The sequence below is a fragment of the Phoenix dactylifera genome, chromosome 9 (genome assembly GCF_051530095.1).
Source record: "Phoenix dactylifera cultivar Ajwa chromosome 9, Ajwa_hap1_PhDact_Kaust_v1.1, whole genome shotgun sequence".
Lineage (NCBI taxonomy): Eukaryota > Viridiplantae > Streptophyta > Magnoliopsida > Arecales > Arecaceae > Phoenix > Phoenix dactylifera.
This window is the reverse complement of record NC_143198.1, coordinates 6,642,626-6,665,591: the sequence shown is the minus strand read 5'-3', so window position 1 is coordinate 6,665,591 and position 22,966 is coordinate 6,642,626. Positions and strand designations below refer to the sequence as shown.

Genomic DNA, 22,966 nt, shown 5'->3' with positions numbered 1-22,966 from the left:
CATCTCAAGGAGTTCAGGACAAGAAAGAAGATGATGTAGATTAGTTTTGTTTTTTTTTTGTGCTAAAAGTAGCAATTTATATAGCTCTAACGTGAATACATTCTGCCAAATCAACAGAAAGTAAAGAGTACAAGGGATAGGAAGTATCTCCTGTAGATATCCAGATGAACTATCTAAAGTGCCGGGCGATGAACGAGGTGACCTAGTCTACGATTAGTTTCTGTTTGCTTGTACTTTGGGATCGCTAACTAAAAAGAGTTGGTTATTTTGGGTGCAAATTTAACTATCTGGAGGCCAATGCAACGTGATCACTCATCCTGTAGGATCCCTGATGCAAAGGAATCAAATTTCTACTATATTTTCTTTAGACTCGGGATGTATCTTGTTCAATCCAATGAGCATGGTACTGCTTTACAAAGAAGTTGAAATCATCAAGTATAAAATGTCATATTAGCTGAAATAATTTTTATCTGTGTACCATGTCCAAACTAAAGCAATGAGCAGTGGAAGCTGCTCAAGCTATATGGTTCGCTGAAAGATTACAGTTGTTCTCTGCACATCATATCTTTATTGAAGAACTCCTGTTGAGTATCTAGAAGCCAAAAATGCCTTCACTTATTGGGCACTAAGAGATCACAGTTGTATTCTGCAAATCATTTGGTTATGGAGAACTATTAAGTATGTAGAAGTCAAGGATGCCTTCAGATATCTTTCCTTCTGCTGCTGCAACGAAGTTGTTTCATGCATTATGCTCAAAACAGTAAAAGAACTTTTATTTCCTCTTACTCATTCTCAATTTTTATCTGAAGGCCAAAAATGCCTTCACTTATTGGGAGTTAAAGGAGTCCAAGTTGTAGCTTTTTGGGGGGGGGGGGGAGAGAGATAATGTGAAATTACTGATTGTAAGCTGAGAACTTTTATTTCCTCTTACTCATTCTCAATTTTTATCTGTATTCTGATATTCTTATGTGTTTGCAGAACTGATACAACTCCAGCAAACCCTGAAGTTGATCTGGAGAAGAGATTGGCATCCCTGCAACGCATCCGATCAGTCTAAATGTGAACATATGCTTATATGTATACAAATAAAATCAATTACTAAGAAAGGCTTCCCATTTTTGTTGATAAAGGCTCCAGCAATATCTGTTCATTTAGGTAATCCTAGAGTATATGTACCAAAGACAAGAATAGACATGGAAATTGCTTTTGGTCCTCCAAGGAGAACAAACATTATTATCATATTTGCAAGCGACCAGGGATGAAGGTATGGAGTTCTTCAAGCAATGAAAGATCAAAGTTGTCAGTCAGATTTCCTTGGCTTCATTAACAGTCACAAAAAATTAGAATGCAGGCAATTTTAATTTCCAAACAGCAGATTCAATTGCTTGATTTGAATATGATATCAAGCAGCATTCCCCTATGGGATGTAAGACCAACCGGAACGTGCTCATATTATCTGCTCTGCTCGGGCATGATACCAAACTGCTAATATATCAGTAGTTTTGCTTGTTTTCAAACAATAATTGCGCTTATCTCAAGGGGAAGATAGATGAATATTGATGTGAAAATAACTGTCTGAGTCTCATATTGCCCCATATCGGTTATTCGCTGAATAAATCTTGGATATTTACATAGGATCAAGAAACCCAAATAATACCCTTCGGCTAGCCATTTTGGGCAAGGTCTGAATTGTTACATAAATGCTGCGACTTCAACTTTAGATGGAGCTGCAGACAACCCGCTTTTTAACATCTCTTTATATATCTGTGATTGGTGATAACTTATAAGCCTGTAAGGCTTGGTGAAATCTGTTACTACAGCACAATTCAAAGGTCATCCTTCATACTAAATAAAGATAGAAAAAGATGGCCATTCCCAGTGCTCATACCATACACAAAAGCTGCCATGGTTGAAACCCTGATGTCTAAAACAAAAGGAGAGTATAGTGATACAAATGAAGTGTATGAATAATGATTCTTATATACCCTTTTGCTCCAACAAGAACTTTATGACAGCCAAATTGCTGCAGTAACTGATCAAATCTTTCCTTGAGGATAACTGCTCCAAATGGTCACTGGCTGACAATTTTCAGCAACATCAGACTATCAGATGCCCTGGTCCATAGGTGTGCACAATTTCGATAAACCAAGCACAAGCTATGCTGAGGGATCATTTCTCATCATATATGATCTCGTCTTCAGCAGTTGATGACTGGCCAAAGGCTATGAGGCTCATATGTCTCGTCTCCTCCATCATAACAGCTCGAACAGCCTGCTATGAAATAATGTTATATGACAAATATCCATTCCAAGTAAAACAGATATTATAAGAAAATTTTTCCTTTAATTCACCAACACAGAACATCTGATATTCAGAACAATGGCATGAATGCACAGATCAACTCAATGATCTCATCATCTAATGTTTTGGTCTTTATTATGCATCAAAAGTCATGTATAGTTCAGAGTAAGGATACAACAAAGCAGGTTGCAATGTTGTTGAGAAATTTCTGCAACTCACTGAGCTGAAGATATTTCACAAGTCCCCTTGCACTGGACAGGAGAACAAGAATAACTGTGTAATGGTGGTACTGTACGAGCCTTATGGAACCCATTGCAAGGCACATTCTAGCTTCAACTTTTATGACTATTGAGCAATGAAGTGACTATAAATGAAAATAGCTAGCATAAACTTGCTTAGATTTTCAAGAGCATTGAAAGCATACTTCTGAAACTGGGCCATCACAAGGAACAAAGAATAAGTGAATACAAATTTGAACTTGCAGCCTTGCAACTATGATTACAAGAGACTAGGGTTCTATCAAACGGTTCAAATTTGGATAACGCACATCCAGTTGATGTCCCGAAGGAATAGGGATTCACACCTTTTCTATTTCACTGCAGATAAGAGGGTTTTCCCTCAGATATTGCAGCGCTTTCTCCCTGCCTTGCCCCAATCTGTTTGAAATTTAAAGTACAATAGTTAGAGGAGCTGCAATAACTTGTATGAGAATATATGAACACTATAAAAAATGCTGTAATTCTTTAAGAATCTGGATACTGCATCCAGGTGGAATTAATATGCTTTCACTAACAAAAGCCCATATTGGTTATGGCAGTCATTGTTTATGACAAAACGCTAATACAAATACAAACAAATACTAAATTGAGCTTATAACTCTCGTAGAATATGACATCCTACAACTGTAATTTAAAGCAATCGTCCACCTGCAGCAGCGATCCAAGAATTGCTGTCATTTCTGCTACAAAAAACTACAATATGTATAATTAAACATTAACTCCCCTGGAGATAATAGGGTATTAGAATTTGCTGAAACGTGGAAAAAGTGAGAAGCACTCTTAAGTTTGATGCAAAAGGCACACAAGATATGAAATTCCATATACATTAATCCAACTGGTGAGCTTTCTAGATCGTCAGGATTTAGGAATGTAGGTGCCACAGCTGGGTAAACAAATATCATATGCTGCTGACATTTGTTTATATCAAGGTCCGCCATACCAGTACCAGTCGGCATACCGGTGGCAGCTCGGTACGTATCGGTCCCGTATCGGTCCATACTGGTTCCGTACCGATATGGCAGTCGTATGGGCTAGTTTTCCAATAAAAAGCTTCCGGTATCGGATCCCATGCTGATCCAGTACCAGTCCCAGCCCGGACTGATTTGTACCGGCCGGTACGGCATACTATGCTTTATATTCTGCACTTAACATGATGCATGCATGGGAAGGCAGAGTGTTTAGAACATTCAAACAATAGGAACTTGTAAGAGAGATCCTTGATGTATGTAGGTCAATCACCGTCAGATAAGAATAAAGGAAAAATGATCCATTAAGATATTGGTCCTTTACAGGGTGCAATAAGCACATAGACTCAAAACCAACAACAAAGCAGTATCCGGTCAAGATTTTTATAAGCTATCTCAAAACTTCATACAGTTGGTATCTTTTACAATAAAGTCTTCAGATGATGCTAGAAACGGAAACTCAGCTAAGTTTATGATAGTAACTGCTTTACACTGAGGAGAATGCATGAAGAAGCACCATATATGTACATACATAAATACACACACACAGAGGTATGTACGTATGTATGTATGCATATTATATATATATATGTATGTATCTACATCATTACCCCATAATAAATGATTGCAAATGCAAGTGTCGAACCTTTGCTCGTCATAGCTATACCACGATCCCTTCTTGGCCACAACATCCATCATTTCAGCACAATCCAGAACACAACCCTGCATTTTAAGTCAGTCGCTTCAGAGGTAGTTTGTTTTAAGCATATAAGATCCTAAAATCTGTCCTCAGGGTACAAGATTACCAGTTTACTGACACCTTCTCCAAATATGATCTCAAATTCAGCTTGTTTGTAGGGCCTAGACACCTAAAGCAAAAGAATAAGGAAACAGAATTGCTCTTACAAAGAAAGCAGCATCAGCTCATCTTGAATGATGTGTGCAAATACTAGTCACAAAGTTTGTAGTGAAAATAATCATTAGGTGACCATGGTTTGTCATACTGATTCATATCATCAGAATAAATTTATTAGGAAAAAGAACAACCTAATCTTGCTATACATACTTTGCTTTTCTGCACTCTTACACGGACCTTGACTCCAATGTCTTCATCTCCTTTTGCCTGCAGAAAGGAATAATAACCATTAGAAAGTCAACAGTAGATATTTTGATAAATTAAATATAATATTAGCACAGCCAAACTGAAACTAGAGCCAGTGTCATTGGGCTTACGGACTTTATCTTCCCAATATGACGTATTTCAAGGCGAAGTGATGCAAAGAACTTCAAAGCAATCCCTCCACTAGTGACTTCAGGGTTCCCATAGAATACTCCAATCTTACCATATTCACAGAGTGACAAGTTATATACTTTAAGGGAGAAACAAACTGGAAGAAGTTAAATTAATGCCAAACCTTGTATCTTATTTGATTCAAGAAAATGAGGGTACAACCAGCTTTTGATGCATTTCCTGACATCTTGCGCAATGCTTGACTCATCAGACGAGCTTGCAGACCAATTTGTTGCATCCCTATCTCACCCTAAACCAAAAATTTCACCCTTTGATGATAAGCAGGGATCACATCAATTAAAAAAATTGTAAAGAAAGAAGCTTACTTCAATTTCAGCCCGAGGAGTGAGAGCTGAGACCGAATCAACACAGATGAGATCTATGGCTCCAGATCTGCACATACGATCCGCAACTGAGATAAAAGAATGTTAGTTAAACTACACGTAAAATGTAGATCTTCCTAATCTTATATGTTTTTGCCCATACACTACAACCTTCACCATGAATTCTTGACAAAAATTAACTGACTATAATTTAAATTTTCATATTCTTTTTTTTAAGATGCATAGGTATCTAATTGATGCAGGAAGAGGGAAAAATTATGCAAGACATGTCAGTTTACCTTCCTATTGTAGAATTTGCTGCATGAATCAAAAGAAAGGCAAGAAACAAAGTGAAAAAAGTGAAGTCTTTTGATAATATACTAAAAAGTGCATTGACAGCTCCTAAAAGCTAAAAAAGATGGTCTGATTTTCAAAATCACCATTCACAAGGATGGTCAAACAGACATAGACATCAGACAACAATTCCAACCATGGAACATGCCATCTTCCAGATGAAAACATGAATTACTACATGGGTGTTGTATCTGCTGTCCAATTAGCCCCTTAAATGCATTATTTTATCCACCATGTATGTTATCATCTCTTAGTGTATTTTCCTAGGGCATAATGCCATAGAGAGGCGGACAATATGGCCTCGAAAAGGCAAGCCTGGAAAGCAAATTCAGAGCCTAGCCACAATTCTTACATGTGCATATGGAAGATGGTATCATCCCTCTATGAGAATACAAAGTGCAGTTATATGATATAACCAAGGCACTATCTAGCTAAATCTTGAGTAATTTAAAGACAAATACAGTGAAAAGTAAGCATAGGTGAATGAGACCGGTGATAACTTTATAAGGACATTTATGTACATATAACATATAAATTGCAAGCATGGCGCGTTGGTGCCATAGAAATTGCTATGTGATAACAACAAAGTGTAACCCTGATTTGGTCCTTGTAACTTATTTACTATGTTTAATATGCACCATATTATGTAGAAGCCATCCGAGGCTTCTTATGCCAAGTAGGTATATTTAGTATAATATTCATCAACTAGCATCATCCAAACTAGCCAGGTTTTAGTCCTTTGAAATAATATATTTGACGGTCATACCCATCCAAGGCTATATTTTCTAGCATGCATTCAATCATCCAAAGTAGATTCATCAAATCCTTTACCGCTTCCATTAGTTCTCTTTTCCCTTCCTCTGCGTGGCAATCTTCAGATCTTTTCACTACATTTTATTGAGCTTGCTCAAATGTTACATAAAAAACAAACACGCAAAAGAAAATAGGAAAATAGGCATGTTTTACATGGGAATGCTTGCAGATCTTGTCAATACAAGTGAAGTTTATACAGAAAGAAGCAATATGACAAAATGCATGGCAACCTCAAAGAGTAAACAGTCGGCATCCTTTAACAACTGAACAGAAAATAATGGAATGAAAGAATTACTTTCTAATGCCATCTCGCCATTATCAGGCTGGCAGACAATCAGATTTTCAATGTCCACCCCCAACGCCCTAGAATAAGATGGATCAAAAGCATGCTCTGCATCGACAAGCATGGCATTCCCTCCTAGTTTCTGCATATTTGTTGCACATATGAACATCATTATATTGTTTGAGGCATTAACTTTGGACAAGTTTTCTAGCACTGAGTTAGTCTAACTATATCTTTGCAAAAATTTCATGTTCTCAATAAAAGATAAAGAGGTGCTTTTTGACAAATAAACACCTGTACTTCTGCAATTGCATGTAGAGCTAGTGTCGTCTTTCCACTGCTCTCTGGACCAAATATCTGCAAAATTAATCATTATAAAGTCAGACCATTTGCCGGTGTTACATATCTTCTCCATTCAAGAAAATAAATTCATAATGCACACCAGAACATAATTATTATCCAATGTTAATAAGTCTCTAGGTCAAAATAAATATATCGGTAGAAAGATTTCTAATAGAATAGGCTACATTTGAATTATTGATGAATTAGATTCAGATATACTAGACATTATCTTAAAGGACCTACAAAACCTTTGTTCTGCTGACATGTGTATCCCGAGATCATGTGATACCCATATTTCAGTCATTTGATACTCATGACTCTGTTAGGATTTTTAATTCGCGGATTTATTTAGTACCACTACATGAAGACTCAAGAGGAAACAAAGTGCTTCAACCTTAAGCCACGGTGCTTAATCACAAGTGGAATAGTGACATCATACTGTCATGCTTCAGCATGGTGTAGTTAGAATACAAATTAATTTTACTACTTAAATGAACTGAACACATTTCATTTTCCAATAAACAAGTTATATCATTTTTGTTTCAACAGAATTCTTGGTACAGCTAGTATGGTAGATGGCAGTAATGGTAGCAGGTCTGCTATCTGAGAAAAAGTTTATCCACCCTGAGACTAGATAGCCAAAATAGTCACTATGACACATTTTCCTCTTTCTTTCATGATTTTTAACTATAATCTTTCATTGAAGAGAAAGATTCCAATACAAAATGCTTTTTCTGTTTAGTCCTTTCCAACATTACCATTGCAGATCTTAGGATTCACAAGCCTTCCTCAAAAGGAACTACCAAGATTAAGGTCTCCAGAACATAATGCAAAAGCCATTTCATTTCAAACATGGGAAATGAGAACAGATATGTATACACTGATCATAGAATGGCCTGCTGTTTCTTCCCCATCAATAGCAACAACAGTCTAATACAACTTGTGATATTATTAACATCAGTATTGTTAAAACTGAATTGTACATATCTATTCAAACTACTGAAACTCCTGGGATATGTTCTGTCCATCTGTCTTTGCATCCACATGCATCACAGTGTCCTTCCCTAAATCATCTATGAAGACCATCTCTTGAATCAACGGTTGTTTCATCCCATTATAAATATATGCTTCTTTTATTAAAAAAATGCCCTTATATTCACTCTGTAATAAATAACTATAACAGACTATATGAGCAAAAACATTTAGTATTTATGAAATCTACTGCAAATAATCTTTGTCAATGGGATCGCCACCAACCATCTAATGGTCCTCTTTCTTGATAAACAACATTTGTTCTGCAGGATGAGATCTAGATGTTTCTTTAATTATTTAATGCATGTACTTTTCTTGGAACAGCCAGGCCTAAGTTTTCTTTTCTAGAAGAGACCTTGATCATATTCTTAACTTTATATATCCTGATTACCGAAAAAACAGAATCCAGCAATTATCAAAATGATCTCCAAGAATAAGATATAGAAGACGAATCATATATTAGAAACCCCTCATCTATTATTTCAAAACCTTTTATGTAGCTCATATATTGAACAAAACCTTTGTTCAATATATGAGCTACATAAAAGACGAATCATATATTGAATAAAGCTACATAGCTCATCCAAATCCTAATATATCTTATTCAATATATCTTATTTCAACATTATGTAGCTCATCCAAATCCTAATATAGGACATATTTCAAGGCTTATCTTTGATGTTTACTTTATTTTCAAATCATAATCGTTGAAGAGAAAGGCCTAGAATATAATTACTTCAGTATAAACTGACGTCAGAAATTATTAGCAATCAGATGCTTGTTAGTAGTTCACAAACTATGAAAGAATTGATATATGTGATTAGTGACAAAGACAGTGTATAAGCTCCCCTAACTCAGTTAATCCAGAAGTCTTTGCAGTCTTGAATTAATAAGTCAACTGCTTGTTTTTCACCATCAATAGAAACAACAGTCTACTGTAGCTAGTCATATTATTGTAGTCAATTTACTAAAAAGCATGATATATATACTGTTTCATTGAAAAACCACCCCCTAGCACTACTTTTCTTAAAGTGGCCTTTATTATTTTCTTAACCTTATATAATTGTGATTAACTAAAAAAAGAACTGAATCCAGATATTAGATCAAATAATCTTCAAAAGTAGCATCTAGAAAGGCAAATCTCTAATTTGGAAACTCCACCTCTATTACATCAACATCATCAAACTTCAGATGCAGGATTGATTTCAAGGCTTATCTTTCATGCTTGCATTATTTTTGAACCACAATCATTGCCAGAACAAGGCCATGAAGGTAGTAATGACTGAACTTTTAGGCAGCAGATGTTTGTTGGTAGTTCAAGAACTGTAGAGGAACTTATATACATAATTGGTGAGAGAGACAAAGTTACAATGTATTGTAATTTATAAGTTCACCTAATTTATAGGATACAAATTCAAAGAACAAGTTGCACATGCCATTTAATGACCAAAAACATCTTAGTTTTAAATAACACTATAGGTGAGAAGTGCATTATCCTTAGTATGTGATAAAAATATACCAAATTAAAGAAAGCATCAGAGAAAAATTTAATTTAATTATGACAAGCCATCCTGATTGCATTTCTGTTTATTTTGCTTTTCCCTTGTTTCAATGGGGAACAGGCAGTAATCCCAAAGAACCAGGGTTGAAGAAAGATCAGAATATCACAAATTTATCGAGTGATTAGCCAACCACAAAAAAGATTCTATATATAATAATAACAAATGGTACCTCAACAATCCTTCCTTTAGGAAGACCTCCGCCCAGAGCAAAATCTAAAGTCAAACAACCACTTGGAAAAGTTTCACTATAATGAAGTTGTGATATTGTTAGTGCAGCTTCTGAACAAACAAACATGCACGAGTAATAGAAAAATCTGAAAAGAATTAAGGAAAGTGGACAGCATACACCAAAGCACCACCAGCACTTCCTAGTCTCGTGACACTTCCTTTTCCAAATGAATTGTTGATATCATTCATTGCTGCTTCCAGTGCTTTTTGCTGCAAAAGTGATTTTATAGTCAAACATGCTAGCTTGGGTAGGACGATATATTACTCCTTGGCCAAATAATATAATAATAAAGCATTCTTAGTGATAGAATCATAGATCCCGACCCAAAAGAAACCATCAAATTACATGAAGTCTGTAATGTCCGGGCCCAGAACCTACTAGGCCCAATAAGAAATGGGCCCAGTTAAAGGTTTGGGCCCAAATTTCACTGTGGGCAGTGCTGTATAATGATTGAAATAAAAAAAAAAAAATGAAGGGATAAGACCGACAGGGGGGGGTTACCGCACCCCCTGCTGGTAGCCGATGCCGGCGCGCCAGAGACAAGAGGGGCGGCGGCCAGTCCCGAAGCATGGTGGAAAGGAGAGGATGGGACTTCTCAGAGGGGGGGGGGGTTTCATCCTCTAAACAGATATTTAAGCCTCTGCCGGCAACCCCAAATCACAGACCCCCCTAAACACCGAATGAGAGAAAGAGATAGGGAGCCGAAGCCTAGAGCCGGAGGCAAAGAAACCCTGAAGCTCTGAGAAAGGAGGGACTACTAGGGAGGAAGCACTGCCCGACTGCAACTGACCAAGGTAAGGGTTTTTAAGGTTAGAGTATAACAGAAGTAAAGAAACCCCTTTGTGGGGTGCTCTCCCCCTCTGTGTCAACAGTGAAACAGAGGGGAAGAGGCCGGCACAGGAGAGGGAGAAAAACCCACAAGCCCCAGGTCGGGCCGGACTCACAGGCCGCGTACTCGACGACCACCCGGGCCGAACCCAACTGGGCTCGGCCTGCGGACGAACCGGACACCGCGGCCTCGGCCGTGGGTACCCTGGGGTTCGGGGGGGCAGCCCCGGGCCGCCGGTCGGGCCGAGCCGGCAACCGGCGTGGCCACAGGGCCGCCAGCCCCGGCCGGACCACCACCTCCTCTCCGGCAAGAGGTGGTGGTGCCGGAGGGAAGGATCAAAGAAAAGAAAGAAAGAAAGAAAGAGAGAGGAGGAAGAGGCCGTAGATCCGGCCGGAGGAGAAGAAGAAGACCGGAGGACCGGCCGAAATGGCTAGGGCTTCCGATCGGAACCAAGGAGAGAGAGAAAAAGGAGGGGAGGAGGGGACTTGCCCGTGTACGGCCGTGAGCGTCGCCGGTGCGGGCTCGGCCGGGGAAGCCGAGAGCTCGGCCGCGGGCTCGACCGAAGAAGCCGAGAGCTCGGCTGCGGGCGTCGCCGATCGCGGTCCGACCCCCTCCCCGTGAGGAGGAGACCATCGACCTCCCTTCGCCGGAGAGGAGAGGAGAGGAGGAATGGGAGATCGGGATGAAAGGAAGCTTCGGGAAGGAGAAGAAAAGAAAAAGGAGAAGAGAAGAAAAGGAAAGAAAAAGGAAAAGAAAAAGAAAAAGAAAAAGAAAGAAAAAGAGAAACAAAAAAAAAAAAAAGAAAAGAAAAAGAAAAGAAAAGAAAGAAAATGAGAAGAGAAAAGAAAAGAGTGGGTTAACAGACCGGAATCGGGTTCGGATCCGAAACACGTTAAGCCCAATTCAAGCCAATGTAATTAATTTGGGGGCCAAATTGATTCCGGATTAACCCTGACTCAGGCCCAAACGGGTCACAGTGACCCTAAACCCGAAATTAAACCCAATTAAGCTGGGAATTAAGCTTAGTGGCCAATCGGAAGGCCAATTAAGACTTATGAGCCCAGCCAAGACCCCAATACAGAGGAATTAGGCTTGGGCTAAATTTCAGGTAGAAAAGGAAATAACATATTGTTATTATGACATGATTTAGGTGATTAAGGATCTGTCACCTGGACTTGAGCAATTTGGAAAGCGAATTGAGGTAAGTAATCTATCTTAATCTTATCGTAGATCCTGTATTATGTTTTATAAGATGAACCAGTGCTTTTCATACAACTTGAATTGTATACATGATTGGTGAGAAAGGTAAGTAATCTGCCCTAATCTTTATGGATCATACATGAAATTTAACATGTTATGCATGTACTGTAGGCTAAGAATGATATGTGTACCCGACATGCTCTAGTTACACAAGATGTGATGATATATGTTTTATATTCCGTTATGCCTACAAAATATTGGGATTACGTTACATGCTAAGATATGAGTTATGAAACATGAACATGAGTGGTACATGTCAGTCACATAATTCATAGTTGTGCACATATTATGTTTTCATAGCTCTTGTGATACATGCAAAATGAATGGAGTTCCATATTATGATTTTTCTTAGCATGAGTGTAAAGAGTAATAATGATTTGCTCTAGCTGCATATTGCTTGTAAGGGGGTACCTAAGAACTACTAATGCTACGGGCCGAATGCAACTGAGCCGGCCTTGCCAGTGGCCGATAATGACTGAGCCAGCCCCGCCAGTGGCCGACTAATAACTGAGCAGGCCCCGCCAGTGACCATTAATGAATTCGCCGTAGCATCTATGAGGTACTACCTATACTGAGCATTATTTATGAACTCTTAAGAGCTACTGACCCAATGTAACTGAGCCGGCCTTGCCAGTGGCCGAGAATGACTGAGCCAGCCCCGCCAGTGGCCGCCTAATAACTGAGCCGGTCCCGCCAGTGGCCAAGAATGACTTCGCAGTAGCATTTAAGAGCATGACCACGGTATGCCGGGGGCACGGTTTCATGTGCATGTTTTATGAAAATTTTGTGATTTGCAATACTGCTTTGTTTAAATTGCATACTTTATGAAAATGATATTTGAAGCATGATCATGAGGCTCGTTTCAGAGATTGGGTATATGAGGCGGGTGCTTCCAAATCCTGCAGATGTGTTTTTGGGGAGAAGCAAAATCGGTGAGGGGTGAAGGACGCTTGCGTGAAGCCCCGGAACCGGCCAACATCTGGCAGGGGAGCCCCGTGTTTCCCCCTCATGTGGGCCCGATAGTCACGTGCCCTGCGCAGGCGGGCCGTGACATTTCTGAACGTGCTTGGCCAAAGCATACATGGTTTTTCAACGGGTTTTGAATATATCGTTATGAAATGTTGTATTTTGCTATAACCGCTATCTCCTTTAAATTGCATACATATTATGCCATGAAGATGATTAGATAAAATATGCATGTCAGCTTCTCAAACTCTGCATAAACATGGTTACCGTTATGTTCGATCCGGTAAGATTATGTATGATTACTTACTGAGCCGTGTAGCTCATATCCGTTCATTTACTTTTTCTTTCAGAGCCTCACCACTGATAGCTGCCAGAGACACGTTAATTTGGTATTAGCGCTTCTTTCTTTTGGGGTAAAGCAAGTATACTTTTGTGTATATAAACTACATAGAAGCTCTGTATTTGGGTACTGACCAGCATGTTGTACTAAGAATGCTTTCATATGAAAAGATTTGGTTGGTTTGACTACCCTATTACCCAGGTATGAGGCTGCGTGCTATTGTGGGCGGTAGTCGGCAATAGCACGGCCGTGTCACGGATCCGGATCCGGGGCGTGACATTCTAGTGGTATCAGAGCAATAGGTTAACCATGAGTAAAAATTTTAAGCTCTAATAAGGGAATGGGTAGTTAAGTCTCATTGGGTGAGATTCCGCATAATTGGAAAGAAAGAAAAGATTTTATTAGTCGTATCATCGGTCAATCACGAAAATTGTTTGACACAAATATTTTGATAGGTGACAATGAGCAACAAAAAGAGAGAAGTTAGGGCTAATACACAACCATTCTAGGGGCATGATTGTGACTGGTATGGTATTAGAATTCAAGACTTAAGACGACTAAGGATTTTGGTGTTTGGAATCAGAATGCTAGCAAGCCATGCCAAAATAAGAATAAATTATTTTGGAGATTTCTCGATGGAGTAATTTGTATTTGGATTATGATTAAATTAGATTTTGACTGATGTTAAGTGGAGTACTAGCAATGGAATATTAAAGTACATTGTGATTATTTATGTATCAGTATATAGGTGATATTGGAAGTTTAACTTGATACTGGGTACCGTGGATGATACTTCTAGTTTGAAGTTAATTATTTTGATGATAAGATAGGGTTTATTCATAAGTTGTTTCAGGCTTGGACAAGGAAAGATATTTTTTTTTATATTCTTCAAGGATAAAATCTGTATGACAATTATGCAGGCAACTATTATATAGAAAGAAAGTATATTTGAGAAATGAGATCTAAGAGTTTCCCCTTTGTTTACTTGGAATGTGAAATATTAGATCTTTGCAAATTATAATGCAAGATTAATATTTCGATTGGAAGTCATTTAGTAAATTCTGAGAATAATTTTCAATGTTGAAGAATATTTTAGGCTCAAATGTTCTACATTGGATAAAGTGCAGTAGTTTGTGATCCTGTGATAAATCAATTAAACGAATATTAGTTGATGTTTTGACAAAAAAAAAAAAAAAAGAAGAAGAGAGAATGATGATGACATGGGGTCATTAGGAAATGCGAGTGGAATCAGCAATAGAGTTGATATGGGAACATGCCCAATAGCACATGATGTTTCAGGAGTTTGTATTTAGCAATCCCTGCTTCTAAGATTTGGAATAAAGTGTTTCATCTCTAATAGATGAGCAATTACTAAATGCCTTCGTTTATCATTGAGAAGCAAGTTTAAATTGTTTCATGAGGAAGGTGAAAGTAATGGATGATAATTTTACATATCATCGTCTAGTGGAAGGAGCACAAAAGAAGAAGATTTTTAAATAAAGATCTTACGACAAAAGTATGCATCTCTTTCTTTTAACGGATATGTGAGATCGAGAATCACCTTCTAGCAATGCTAAAATAGGGCAGATTATTGTTCAGGCAATTTAAGGATACCTAATATAACAGATTGGGATACTGAGAAATAATTTTCAGAAGTTTACACAATTTCGAGCTTAAAATGTCCTAAGATGACTTGAGAGCTTATCTCGTATTAGGAAAGAAGGCTTATTTTCAATGAATGAAGTTGTTGAAAATGTAAAATTCATTTTAAAGCGTTGTCGCTTATTTAAGAGGATCTTATGTTGGGATACCCTTTCTTTGCTCGCTCATGGAAAAGTAAAAAAAGAAGTTTTGGCTAAGTAACATACGATCTAGATGGAGGAAAGATTTGAAGTGCAAATACAGATGAGGAATTAAATAGTTCTGTTTGTAGGCAAATAGTATGTTGATCAAAAGTTATTTGTGAATTCAAAGGAATTTGATCAGAATGCGCAGCGAAAACATAGTGATCGGAATTATTTATCTAAGTTGGCCAGAAGTATTATTCTTTTGATTCGGAAAGTTTTGATCTGTTTTCTTGTATAGTAAGATTTTTTTTTCTGGATAAATAAAAGGAGAATGTTCTGATTTCTGGATAGCACTGTGCTATCCTAGATTCTCCAGTTTTATGTCATGCTAAGAAACTTCTTAGCATCTTTTGACATGAATTAATAGATCATCGATTTTGATCTTGGATCTAGAATATGTTGGTATGAACCTTCTCCCTCCTAAATTTGAAGCTTGAATTTTTTTAATTAATATCCATCCTTTATTCGATTGAAAGAAATTAAGGTTGTCACTTGACTTTGATGAATATCTATCAAGGGTGGATTGAAGTTGTTTATGATCTAATCTTGTGCTAGATCGGGTAATCGAGAGCAGTTGAATACTTTTAAAGCCTGAACCTTAAGGTATGACTAATTTCGAGGACGAAATTTATTTTAAGGGGGGTAGGATGTAATGTCCGGGCCCAGAACCTACTAGGCCCAATAAGAAATGGGCCCAGTTAAAGGTTTGGGCCCAAATTTCACTGTGGGCAGTGCTGTATAATGATTGAAATAAAAAAAAAAAAAATGAAGGGATAAGACCGACAGGGGGGGTTACCGCACCCCCTGCTGGCAGCCGATGCCGGCGCGCCGGAGACAAGGGGGGCGGCGGCCAGTCCCGAAGCATGGTGGAAAGGAGAGGATGGGACTTCTCAGAGGGGGGGGTTTCATCCTCTAAACAGATATTTAAGCCTCTGCCGGCAACCCCAAATCACAGACCCCCCTAAACACCGAATGAGAGAAAGAGATAGGGAGCCGAAGCCTAGAGCCGGAGGCAAAGAAACCCTGAAGCTCTGAGAAAGGAGGGACTACTAGGGAGGAAGCACTGCCCGACTACAACTGACCAAGGTAAGGGTTTTTAAGGTTAGAGTTTAACAGAAGTAAAGAAACCCCTTTGTGGGGTGCTCTCCCCCTCTGTGTCAACAGTGAAACAGAGGGGAAGAGGCCGGCACAGGAGAGGGAGAAAAACCCACAAGCCCCAGGTCGGGCCGGACTCACAGGCCGCGTACTCGACGACCACCCGGGCCGAACCCAACTGGGCTCGGCCTGCGGACGAACCGGACACCGCGGCCTCGGCCGTGGGTACCCTGGGGTTCGGGGGGGCAGCCCCGGGCCGCCGGTCGGGCCGAGCCGGCAACCGGCGTGGCCACAGGGCCGCCAGCCCCGGCCGGACCACCACCTCCTCTCCGGCAAGAGGTGGTGGTGCCGGAGGGAAGGACCAAAGAAAAGAAAGAAAGAAAGAAAGAGAGAGGAGGAAGAGGCCGTAGATCCGGCCGGAGGAGAAGAAGAAGACCGGAGGACCGGCCGAAATGGCTAGGGCTTTCGATCGGAACCAAGGAGAGAGAGAAAAAGGAGGGGAGGAGGGGACTTGCCCGTGTACGGCCGTGAGACCTCGGCCGCGGGCTCGACCGGGGAAGCCGAGAGCTCGGCCGCGGGCTCGACCGGGGAAGCCGAGAGCTCGGCTGCGGGCGTCGCCGATCGCCGTCCGACCCCCTCCCCGTGAGGAGGAGACCATCGACCTCCCTTCGCCGGAGAGGAGAGGAGAGGAGGAATGGGAGATCGGGATGAAAGGAAGCTTCGGGAAGGAGAAGAAAAGAAAAAGGAGAAGAGAAGAAAAGGAAAGAAAAAGGAAAAGAAAAAGAAAAAGAAAAAGAAAGAAAAAGAGAAACAAAAAAAAAAAAGAAAAGAAAAGAAAAAGAAAAGAAAAGAAAGAAAATGAGAAGAGAAAAGAAAAGAGTGGGTTAACGGACCGGAATCGGGTTCGGATCCGAAACACGTTAAGCCCAATTCAAGCCAATGTAATTAATTTGGGGGCCAAATTGATTCCGGATTAACCCTGACTCAGGCCCAAACGGGTCACAGTGACCCTAAACCCGAAATTAAACCCAATTAAGCTGGGAATTAAGCTTAGTAGCCAATCGGAAGGCCAATTAAGACTTATGAGCCTAGCCAAGACCCCAATACAGAGGAATTAGGCTTGGGCTAAATTTCAGGTAGAAAAGGAAATAACATATTGTTATTATGACATGATTTAGGTGATTAAGGATCTGTCACCTGGACTTGAGCAATTTGGAAAGCGAATTGAGGTAAGTAATCTATCTTAATCTTATCGTAGATCCTGTATTATGTTTTATAAGATGAACCAGTGCTTTTCATACAACTTGAATTGTATACATGATTGGTGAGAAAGGTAAGTAATCTGCCCTAATCTTTATGGATCATAAGGCTAAGAATGATATGTGTACCCGACATGCTCTAGTTACACAAGATGTGATGATATATGTTTTATATTCCGTTATGCCTACAAAATATTGGGATTACGTTACATGCTAAGATATGAGTTATGAAACATGAACATGAGTGGTACATGTCAGTCACATAATTCATAGTTGTGCACATATTATGTTTTCATAGCTCTTGTGATACATGCAAAATGAATGGAGTTCCATGTTATGATTTTTCTTAGCATGAGTGTAAAGAGTAATAATGATTTGCTCTAGCTGCATATTGCTTGTAAGGGGGTACCTAAGAACTACTAATGCTACGGGTCGAATGCAACTGAGCCGGCCTTGCCAGTGGCCGATAATGACTGAGCCAGCCCCGCCAGTGGCCGACTAATAACTGAGCAGGCCCCGCCAGTGACCATTAATGAATTCGCCGTAGCATCTATGAGGTACTACCTATACTGAGCATTATTTATGAACTCTTAAGAGCTACTGACCCAATGTAACTGAGCCGGCCTTGCCAGTGGCCGAGAATGACTGAGCCAGCCCCGCCAGTGGCCGCCTAATAACTGAGCCGGTCCCGCCAGTGGCCAAGAATGACTTCGCAGTAGCATTTAAGAGCATGACCACGGTATGCCGGGGGCACGGTTTCATGTGCATGTTTTATGAAAATTTTGTGATTTGCAATACTGCTTTGTTTAAATTGCATACTTTATGAAAATGATATTTGAAGCATGATCATGAGGCTCGTTTCAGAGATTGGGTATATGAGGCGGGTGCTTCCAAATCCTGCAGATGTGTTTTTGGGGAGAAGCAAAATCGGTGAGGGGTGAAGGACGCTTGCGTGAAGCCCCGGAACCGGCCAACATCTGGCAGGGGAGCCCCGTGTTTCCCCCTCATGTGGGCCCGATAGTCACGTGCCCTGCGCAGGCGGGCCGTGACATTTCTGAACGTGCTTGGCCAAAGCATACATGGTTTTTCAACGGGTTTTGAATATATCGTTATGAAATGTTGTATTTTGCTATAACCGCTATCTCCTTTAAATTGCATACATATTATGCCATGAAGATGATTAGATAAAATATGCATGTCAGCTTCTCAAACCCTGCATAAACATGGTTACCGTTATGTTCGATCCGGTAAGATTATGTATGATTACTTACTGAGCCGTGTAGCTCATATCCGTTCATTTACTTTTTCTTTCAGAGCCTCACCACTGATAGCTGCCAGAGACACGTTAATTTGGTATTAGCGCTTCTTTCTTTTGGGGTAAAGCAAGTATACTTTTGTGTATATAAACTACATAGAAGCTCTGTATTTGGGTACTGACCAGCATGTTGTACTAAGAATGCTTTCATATGAAAAGATTTGGTTGGTTTGACTACCCTATTACCCAGGTATGAGGCTGCGTGCTATTGTGGGCGGTAGTCGGCAATAGCACGGCCGTGTCACGGATCCGGATCCGGGGCGTGACAAAGTCTACATGGAGCATTGGAGCAAGATTTCCTTATAGCAGGATTAAAACGGAAAAAAGAATAAGCGAGGAAAAAATGCCATCCATTATTGGAGGAGTTCTCATCCCAGCATTTCTAAATCAATGCTGAAATTAGATGCTAGATTGCTCTTGTACTTGAGCAAATGCACTAGCATGGATAGCAAAATATGATTGTTCTAGCTGAAAGTTCCTTTACAGAGAGCTATTTTTCTGCTGGCCATATCATCACCAACATCCACTATCAAGAGAGCATTCCCGGCAGACACCACAACAAACACTTTTAAATCCAGAGGAAACCAAGCAACATGTGCATAGCTATTGCCATAAAGTTATACCATTTCACTCCAAGAGAAGCCAATTCCAACAAAAGCTGATGCCAGTTTTATCGTTTATAATAAATTCATGAAGAAAAGGAAAACAAAGAAGCTTCGAAAATTTAATCAGTAAAGCCTGCATGAAGGCTTGCAAGTGCGTGCTTTTCGAATGGGAGTGATCAAGATACAAACTGCGAGAGGCTTTACCCGGTCTATTACACGAGGATCGGTGTCCCCCGAGAGGGCGCCGTTTCCCTTCCACTCAAACTCGCAACGGAGCTTCGCCGCTCTCCTAGAAATGATGGGAAAACAAGAAGCTGGGAATCGAGGAGAGGAGGGGAAGAAAAGGCTAGGATTTCCCAAAGGAATATGGGCTTTTAGCAGAGATACGGAACCCATCTCGGAGAGCAGTCGCCGAAAATGGGAGAAGTGGAGAGGTAAGAGAAGAAGAACGCGGGGGGGGGGGGGGGGGGGGGGGGTTTGCAGAGTCTCGGCCGTATAAAGAGGGAAATTAAAAGAAGAAGAAAGATGAAGGAAAAGGATTTTGTGGCAATTTTCTTATGGGAGGAACTGAGCAACTGATAGGAGTTTCGGACGCTGTCCTTTTTAGGGCTTGGCTTGGGACAAGCTCTCAAAATCTTTGGGTCGATTAAAATATTAACATGCTTAAAATGAACTTGATTCAAGCAAAATTGTTTGTAGATCGATTTAGGATTAATTTACTCAAATTGATTAATTAGGCTCATGTTTGGGCAAGTTTGAAATTAAGCTCGAAATAATTATAAATAAATTAAAATTGATTTTACAGTTCAAACTCAAAACTAATTTCAAACCAAACATAGAGCAAACTCAAGATTGACCTAGCTCGGCTCCACTATACCCTGGGTCATTTTGGCCTTAGATGTCTTGCCTAAGCTTATCAAATAGGTAAACCAAGAGAATCATGCCCGAAGGTCACATTTAAGTTTCACATAATTTAGTTGAAGCATTTTTGTTTCTATGTTCTAGAGTTGCAATCATGGATCCAGTTTGATGAAACCCTAGTTTGTCAAAAGGCATATCTCTATATTCCAAGGATTTTCATGCATTAGAAGCTTGTTAGATATTGCAATCCAACTAAAGCCCATATTGAAGTTATTTCGAGCTGATTTGGGTTACTACGGAGTTGGATTGGGTTAGGCTGGCTTAATTGGAGTTGGTCAGATTGATAAAGGATTTTAAGATAGGAGACTTCTGTGCGACAATCTATCATGTTAATGTTAGGTGGAATTGGGATTTAATCAAAGAGAAAAGTGCGAGATATCTCAAAGGTCCATCAATTTTAATAAACAAATGACATATATGATGATACTTACTTATATAAATTCTTTTGGTTGATCACTTTCATCTAAATTTTAATAGCACTAAATGATATAATTACATGATAATCGGACTAAACGATATAGCTCCGGGATACATAAAAGTATCTTATATGAAACATATAATATTTATTTATCTATTGTGTTTGATGAGTTGGGTTAAATGGGCTTATCGGTTTTGGATTGAGTCCAATCCGAGTTGCATGCCTGCTTGGATTAACAAGTTTAATTCTCTTCTTTTAGGAGTTGCGTTGAGGACATGGAAGTGGGACTATAAGATCTAATGTTGTCTATAAGAACTGAGAGCAAATGGCTTGGTTAAACCAAATATGTGGCTTTAATACCGGCATACTTTCTGAACCAAATCTCTCAGACCTTAAGCTTCAGCCCCTTCTAGTCCCAGTTTTGGATGGGGTTCTTTCAAGATAGAGGGCCTTCAAATGGGGGCTTGATTATCATCAAGAAGTGAGATTTTAATGCCATACCTTATGAGGACCTTTGACATAATATTTTTATCAACTATTCCAAGTAATCAAAAGCTATTAAACGTGTCACCAACCCATTTGACACCAAGAACAATAGCAAATTTGGGGTCCAAAGTTTTATTCATTCAGAAATAGACTAGGCTACATTCAAGTGGATCTTTACTCGGATTCAATCATGTCTAATCAGACGATAGATATCCTACATTAGTGATCCGAGCTATTGGATATGTTCTATTGCCTCTAAACTGCTTGTATATAAAAATCATGTGATTTGAAGAACCATAGCCCATGTATCAAGTGCTTAAAAGTATATATTGTTTCATATTATCTAGACTATTCAATTTTTTGACCATATAATGCATAGATCAGAAGCCTCAAAATTATATATATTTTTTATCATATAAGCAGTTTAAAGATAGTAGATCATATCCACTAGCTCGGATCATTGATATGAGATTCCTATAATCCAATTTAGCGTTGAGTGAATCTAAGTAAGGATTCATACGAGTGTAGTCAGGTCTATCTCATTTCATTCATTCGTTGTTTACTATTGAAAGTGCCCAACCTTCTTGTGCTCTTTAACCACAGCAACTAGCAAAGACTCTAAGGATACCTTTTCTATTGATTTGTTTATTGAACAATAATAGAGTTTGCTTTATCAAAACTTGATGTTTATTGAACAATGTTTCTCGATAGCAATAGGCTACTCTACCCTTTTGCTTAGTACCTTTAGTCTATCGTGGCTCCAATCAAGACTAAGATTGTTATGTGGCTATTGTGGAGAAACAAATTGCTTACAGAATATGCAAAAGTAAAGATGGAATGTAGGGCAACATTGTGTGTTTTATAAGCATGCAAGAAAAATAATTGATCATTTATTCTTAAATAATATATCCAACCACTATTGATTACCATCAAACGCTTCTTTGAAATTAAAGGCCCCTTGGAAGAAATGTAATGCCTAAATGCAAAAGAGTCTCTTTCGTTGAAATAGCTATTATGAACAGTCTACTTTTTTTTTTTTTTTTTTGCTAATGCGGGTGGATCAGACCGGACGGGACCGGATACACCCAATAAAGTCAAAAAAATAGAATATCGGAGTGCCAAGGGCAACTCCCCATCGCCAATCCATAAGGTGCCTCCGGAGTGACAAGCTACATACGCAGCTACCTAATCCGCAGCTCCATTACCTTCACGGTAAATATGCTTGGCTTGAAAAGCCCATCCATCCCTCGCCATAACCCAAATATCACGGAGCAAGGGATGGTCACAACCGCCACGCCTTGGACCCCCCTGGATCCAACTGACAACGGTGGCTGAGTCACCCTCCAGGATAATGGACCTAGCCCGTAAGACACACCGGGCATGGCGAAGGCCTGCCCAGGCTGCTGTCAGCTCCGCACTCGAAACTGAAGTGTCAAATAACTGACTGCCACCGGCAGCCACAACCCTGGCACACGGGTCCCGGATAACAAAACCCGCGCCTCCCCGCATACCACCATCCAAAACAGACCCATCAAAGTTGACCTTGAGGAAACTCGGGGGTGGAGGCTCCCAGGTGAAAAACACCGTACGAGAGACTGTCGAAGCAGAGTGGGAACCCCAGGTGTCCCGAGCTATCAAGGTCCCTCCAATAGGGATAGTGTAACACAGCTCTGCCGCCTGAACGCGGGCACTCTCGACAACAAATCGCGGCGACATGCGTCGTTCGCTGAAGGTGCGAGCATTCCTGGCCAACCAGATCTGGTAGGCAATGCAGGTAGCTCGGACAACCTCCTGACGAAGCACCAGGGACTCCGATCCCTAACACATGGCCTGTAAGAACAGGTCCCTACAT

At 40.0% G+C, this 22,966-nt stretch overlaps 1 protein-coding gene across 2 annotated transcripts; it reads right to left on the bottom strand.

Annotated features, from left to right (window-relative positions):
* Positions 1 to 1,815: 1,815 nt before the first annotated feature.
* RECA1 (recA DNA recombination family protein) lies at positions 1,816 to 19,917 on the bottom strand. 2 transcript variants are annotated; one of them, XM_008777815.5, is made up of 13 exons: positions 19,494 to 19,917; positions 9,891 to 9,982; positions 9,714 to 9,789; positions 6,903 to 6,965; positions 6,621 to 6,750; positions 5,162 to 5,247; positions 4,960 to 5,085; positions 4,778 to 4,882; positions 4,611 to 4,667; positions 4,351 to 4,413; positions 4,191 to 4,267; positions 2,885 to 2,957; positions 1,816 to 2,271 (listed from the first exon to the last, which is right to left on the bottom strand). In XM_008777815.5, the coding sequence occupies exons 1-13, from the start codon at positions 19,683 to 19,685 to the stop codon at positions 2,170 to 2,172; spliced, it is 1,242 nt and encodes a 413-aa protein (XP_008776037.2). In that variant the 5' UTR covers positions 19,686 to 19,917; the 3' UTR covers positions 1,816 to 2,169. The 2 variants fall into 2 exon arrangements, with proteins under 2 accessions (XP_008776037.2, XP_089781404.1); XM_089925278.1 differs by having other exon boundaries at positions 2,133 to 2,271; positions 4,156 to 4,267.
* Positions 19,918 to 22,966: the final 3,049 nt, after the last annotated feature.